The sequence below is a fragment of the Pteropus alecto genome, unplaced genomic scaffold, assembly GCF_000325575.1.
Source record: "Pteropus alecto unplaced genomic scaffold, ASM32557v1 scaffold304, whole genome shotgun sequence".
NCBI classification, from domain to species: Eukaryota; Metazoa; Chordata; class Mammalia; order Chiroptera; family Pteropodidae; genus Pteropus; species Pteropus alecto.
In genome coordinates this window covers 472,503-478,639 of record NW_006435869.1, presented here as the reverse complement: position 1 = coordinate 478,639, position 6,137 = coordinate 472,503, and the positions used below count along the sequence as shown (strand labels likewise).

At 41.9% G+C, this 6,137-nt stretch overlaps 1 protein-coding gene across 1 annotated transcript in view; it reads right to left on the bottom strand.

Moving 5' to 3' along the window:
• Positions 1-3,389, bottom strand: part of LOC102898838 (zinc finger protein 709) — a 36,278-nt gene extending 32,889 nt beyond the window's left edge. Inside the window, exon 1 of the mRNA XM_025046674.1 lies at positions 3,248-3,389. Within this exon, the coding sequence (XP_024902442.1) occupies positions 3,248-3,250 (3 nt within the window). The 5' untranslated portion in view covers positions 3,251-3,389. The remainder of the gene's footprint in view (positions 1-3,247) is intronic.
• Positions 3,390-6,137: the final 2,748 nt, after the last annotated feature.

The window sequence follows — 6,137 nt, the reverse complement described above, 5'->3', positions numbered from 1 at the left end:
CTGCTGAAACTGGATTTCACAAGGACGCGATAGGCCTGGGAGAAGTTTCAGGAGCCTGAGTAAAGTTGTTCATACGAAGAATGCTTGTATTAGTCTAATATCAGTCTACAGTTGAAGAAATTTAGGAATAAAAAGGCTGGATAACTTGCCCAAGATCAAACAATAATGGCAAGAGTTCAGGGCAAGAGTTCTGTTCACAGACGGGGCCTGTGCGGTTGGAACTTGAAGCCAGCGCAGAGGAGGGCGCCCTGACTTTCCCCTCAGCTTGTCCCTCAGCCTGTCCCGGGTGGAGGCAGGGAAGGGGGAGGGGGCTTAAGCTGCAGCAAATACCAAACGATGCGGAGTCTGACTGCTCATTGCAGAGACAAACATGGGCAAGAAAAGCAGGCATTTGCAATCACTTGTTTTTATATAAAGAAACGCTAAGGAAGTTCAATAAATGATCAAAACTGTGTACTTGGGGGTGGCTGGACTAACAGCACTGGAGGGGCCAAGATATGTGGGCAGTGAGTCTTCTTAAGTCAGACTTTTCTATCTTCTACACTTATTGAAAATAAACACAAAAATTTACATATACCATGTTTTACTATCTACTAGTCTTTCTTGAATTTTAACTTTTGCACATAGGAAACCATTCTAAGACTTATTTCCTTTAAACACTAACAGCTACAAAAGTATAAATCATACAAAATTAAATTTTTCAAATCTCTTGTTAACTAAGGGATAAATTGCATCCCAGGTTGTCCTTCCCCTATGTCTCAGAGTGGGGAGTAGTTTCAGAAATAAGTCGCATATCATGACGCAATAGGCATTTGGGTTTAGTCCCTTAAAAATAGCAGGATTTTAAAGATCTACACAAGCTTTGTTCAGTTTTCCTCACATCAGTTAAAATAGGAATTGGATTATTTTAGACTTTTAAATTTCAGTGTTCTCCAGGGACACCCATATACATACTGGTGTAAAAATGAAAAGTGGACTCAAGAGCTTAAACACATTTATCTTACATCCCAAGGTTATCTTGTCTAAAAGGAAGAAAAATTGTATTTACTACAACAGTTTCTTTGCCTTAATGCCATCACATTTCTCAACCAACTTACATTTTTAAGCTCAAGAAGCTAAATATATTATTTCTCACACAGGGAATTAAATGACGTGCTCAGGGAACTAGAGGCAAAGGGCTGCACTGTTTCGTCGGTAAAGGATCCACAGGAAACACAAGTACTGGAACCAGCTCAGATGAGCAGCACGCTTCCCAGGGGACAGAGAGAAAGCCATTTTCCATAGGTTCCACATTCCAAACTCTCCAGCTGAGAGAGAACCCCTGCAGTGGGTCAGTCCCTGGGAAAGCGGGGCAGGGACACCTGAGCAGCCCCAGGAATGAACTCTGGGCCCTCCACATCTCCCTCCCTTCTCCTGTAAGCATGGAAGCGTCCCTTCCCCCAGACTTGTCTCACAGTGAGGAGAGTCTCAGCGGGATGCAGCTTAGGGTTCTGACCCAAATGAATTCCCAGTTCACAAACCCTAATACAGGACACATACTCCAGACTTTCACAGACTTTCTCCATGTGCACAAATTACACTCTGAGAGCATCTATGCTGTGTATGCAAAACTCTTACCTGTGTCTACAAACAAGCCCAGGGAAACCACAAAAAAAATCTCAGAAGCTGTGTCAACACCCCTCCCCCAGGTGCAGCTGTGCCCCCAGCTTTCCAGGGCTGTGGCTTCTCCCAGTGTAAAGCCTCCTCCATGGTGAATGTGAACAGGAAGGACACCTGCAGAGGGAGGCTCCCCAGGGAGAACCACTGGGCCTTCTACTGCTTCCTTTTGCAGGTCAAGGGGGCCTTAGCTTGGGTCACTGACCACAGGACTCTGACTAGTCACATTGTTTTGGACCACGTGGATATTTTAAATGACTCAAACCTGGTGTCAAGGAACCCAGCAAATTCATACAACACCAACATCTATGTGTAGAAGAATTAAGAAAACTGTAAGTCATCTTTCTAGTTCAATAAGAAAAATTACATTTTATTACTTTCAGAAAATAATGATATTATTATATCCATGGCAGGAAAACAATTTTAAAATAATTAAGCATACTTGAACACTTCTGATGTTCAAGTCTAAGCCTTGGAATTCCATTTGAAATCACCCCTCCTACCCCCAAAGTAAAAATGAAGACGAGACCTGAGAATATTACTATTCCTGCTCGGGGGAGGAAAATAAGAAACAAGAAATTTTAGCACATGCAATGTAATACTGTTCTATTTAATTTTTTTCTGATATTTATCTCATGCCTCTTTGGAAATATTTATACTGCCTTTGAAGATCTATTGATCAAATACATTTCACATTTATTGAAAAATGGAGACCAAAAAACAAGTAAATAAATCTTTTCAAGGTGGCAAACCCAGGGAGAAGCAGCGCTGACACCCAGAAAAGTTTCAAAGAGGAGCCTCCACGCAAAGGACTTCCCATAGGACGTCTGTGCCCGGGGAAGGTTCTGGGGGAGAGGAACAGGGATTTCATGAAAGTATTTCAGGTGGTTATTCTCGGCTTTCCTCTACTGTAAAATAACTACACACAAAATAGAAATCTTTAAAATGAGCCATCCATTGAATGCGGGAAAATGATAATTAACAGACTAAATCTGTTAGAAATACACGCGGGAAGAGAAACGGCTGATGATTCTGTGAATCGGAGACCGCAAAGTGGCATTTGAGAATGCAAGCAGAAATCTGAAAATTGATGGATTTCTCGCCAGTCCCAGGAAAAGCTAGCTGCGGGGACAGGCCGTGGATTTGAGACCCAGATTTTCACATTTCGAACTGAGGAGTAAACAAGTCCCACTGAAGACAAAGGAGGGACTGGGGACCCCACAAACCATAGCTCCTCCCACGCACCAACTCCACAGAACGAGTCACAATTGTCGTCCGATGACCCAACTCCTTGGTCACCGCACCATCTGGGGAGACGCGGGGCTGTGGGCGCAGAGCTGCCCAGTGAGTCTCAGGTAACGGGACCGAAGTCGTCGCGCGCAGTGACGGGACAGGACACCCAGGGTCTTAACTGCCGGCCCAGCCCCCACGCCGTGTGGCGGAGGGGACTAAGGTCCCAGCGAAGCCCCCAGGGGAATCAGGTCCGCAGACTCCTACTTGGCCGCGGGGAGGCCGGTCCGCCACAGCCGGTTCCAACCGGTTCCAACCATCCCTTGTCCTTCTCTTGGGACACCCTGCACCGCACACTCACCATTTCCCAGTTTATAGGGTCCCCTGGCCAAATCCCTGGGGCTCCCGTGGCGGTTGCAAGTCACAATGGCATTGATGCTGCCGCAGAGACACCTAGGGATATTATGCGCAGCTGAGACACAAACTCCAACGCAGCAAGAACTGTCCACGCGGTTTGCGGAGCATCCCCGCCCTTCTGCGACTCTGATTGGACAGTTTGCAATGACCCGCCTCCATTCTTTCTGAGCGACAACCAGGGTAGGAAGGCAGATGGCTTAACAGAACAAGCTTCCATTGGTGGGTAGACCTTGCACCCTAAAAGGATATATGCTTTTAAACAAAACTTGTTCATGGTCCTAGAGGGACAATGGTGTCTTCCTGCCCCTCTTGCTGAACGCGGGACACAGGTGTGAGAAGGGGATTTCAGTCAGTTTCCAAACAGAGCGATGCCCTTGTCCTGAGCAAGAGGGGCACCCAGGCCAGACCAGACTGGGACCAGGGGATCTGAGGTCTTTCCTGGGTCAAGGGCTGGCACAGGCTGCGAGGACACTCATGGAACTGTGACCCTTGTTTACAAGCCCATTGAAAAACGATCTCACCATGTGTAATAAAGAGTTTGGCTCCATTTTGAAATTTGCTGACAGCGTTGAAGCTTCCACCCATCCTTTCTCCACCTTCCAGCTCGTGGTGATTCTGAATAACACAATTAGCCTTCATGTACAAGATTTTATTTTGACATATATTTTTCTTTCTTTGGGCATATACCCAGGAGAGAATTGCTGGGTCCTCTGATAATTCTAGGTTTAATGTGTGAAGAACTGCCAGACTGTTAAGTGACTGCGGCATCATTTCATATTCCCACCAGCAATGGGGGTGGGGGAGTGTGTGTCCCGATTTCTCTGTATCCTCCACAACATCAGTTATTATTTCACTTTTTGATCCCAACCATCTTGGTGGTTGTGACCTGGTATCTCACTGGGGTTTTGACGTGGATTTCCTCGATGACTAATGATTTCTAGCATCTTTTCATGTGTTGTTCTTGCCCATTTGAACATCTTCCTTGGAAAAAAATGTCTTTTTACATCCTTTGACACTTTAAAATTGGGTTATTTGATTTTTTTTATCATTGAGTTGTAAGAGTTCTTTAGATTTTTTTTTATAGAAATCCCTTATCAGATATGACTTGCAAAATTTTCTTTCATTCTTTGGTTTGTGTTTTCTCTTGCTTTTAACATTTTTAGTGTTAATTGTGGTAATATACACATACTATTCCATTTACACCTTAAGTGTACATACAGTTCAATAATGAGAAGTACAATGACATTGGGAAACCTATCTCAGAACTGTTTTCGTCTTTGAAAGCTGTATATCTTTACACATTAAACAACCTCTCCCATTCCCCTCTGCCCCCAGCCCTGACAACCAGCCTACCTTCTGTATCAATGAATTTCACTATTTTAGGACCTCATACAAATGGATTCATACAGTAGTTGTCCTTTCCTGAATGGCTTATTTCACTTAGCATAATGTCCTCAAGATTCACCCATGTTGCAGCATGTCACAGTTTCCTTTCTTTCTAAATCTGAGTAATATTCCATTGTATATATACACTAAGTTTTGTTGATTCATTCATTCACTTATGACCACGTGGATTGCTTCCACCCTTTGGCTCTCATCAATAATGCTCCTATGAACACGAATGTAGAACTATCCCCTTCAGTCCCTGAATTCAAGTTTTGGGGGTATATACCCAGAAGCTGGTTTGCTGGATCACATGGTAACCCTGAATTTTTTTCTTCTGCTGTGAAGAATATTATGTTGCCTTTAAAGCAGTAAGTATAGTTACATGGACTGGTTAGTCCCACTGGTGGAACATCAGAACTCCATATCCATGGGAGTGGACTCAACGTTCACCTCATCATTGTTATTGTCATTAAAGACACAATCAAGCCAATTTCTGATTAAAACATTTAAGTGATATCTCATAGCTGAGGCCCTAATCAATGCATATTCTAGTATTACATACCTCCAGAATTTAGTTTGCTCACTTTTAGCCATCTCATTTAAATATGCACATAAGAGAGTTGGTTGCTAATTTAGCTAACTGTCCTTTGAATTTAAGAATTTTATAATCAACGAATTAAACTTAATAATACAAATACTAAAGCACATTACATTAAAATTGTGATCATCTGGGCTCAGAGAAATCAAATAAAATATTTAGAGTTGCCACTTTATGACATCTTACAACGAGTTTTTTTCTTACTTTGGAGAAGATATATAGGAAATATTTAGTACAATTACACCTAATGATACACAGATATTTGAAATGTAGGCTTTTACATAACTCTATACCTTAAGAAAAAGAAACATAACCTAAAGTTAGCAGAAAAAAGAGGAATAGGAATGATCAGAGCAGAAATGAAATAGAGACTAAAAAGACGATAAAACAGATCAATAAATCTAAGCTGGTTCTTTGAAAAGATAAGCAAAATTGGCAAATCTTTAGCTAGACTCACACACACAAAAAAAGAGAACTCAAATAAATAAAATCAGAAGTGAAAGAAGAGATGTAATAACATACTACAGAAATATAAATGTTCATAAGAGATTACTGTGAGCAATTATATGTCTACAAATGGACTATGTAGTAAAATGGATAAATTCCTAGATTCATACAACCTACTAAGACTCATGAAAAAATAAAAAATCTGAACAGTGTATTTACTAGTAAAGTCATTAAACCAGTAATCAAAAACCTCCCCGAAAGCAAAAGTCCAGGTCCAAATGGTGAATTCTACCAAAAATTGCAAGAAGAATTTATACCTATCCTTCTCAAATTCTTCGAAGAAATAAAAGAGGAGGAAACTTTTCTACACTCAAGTTATGAGGCCATCATTTCACTAATAACA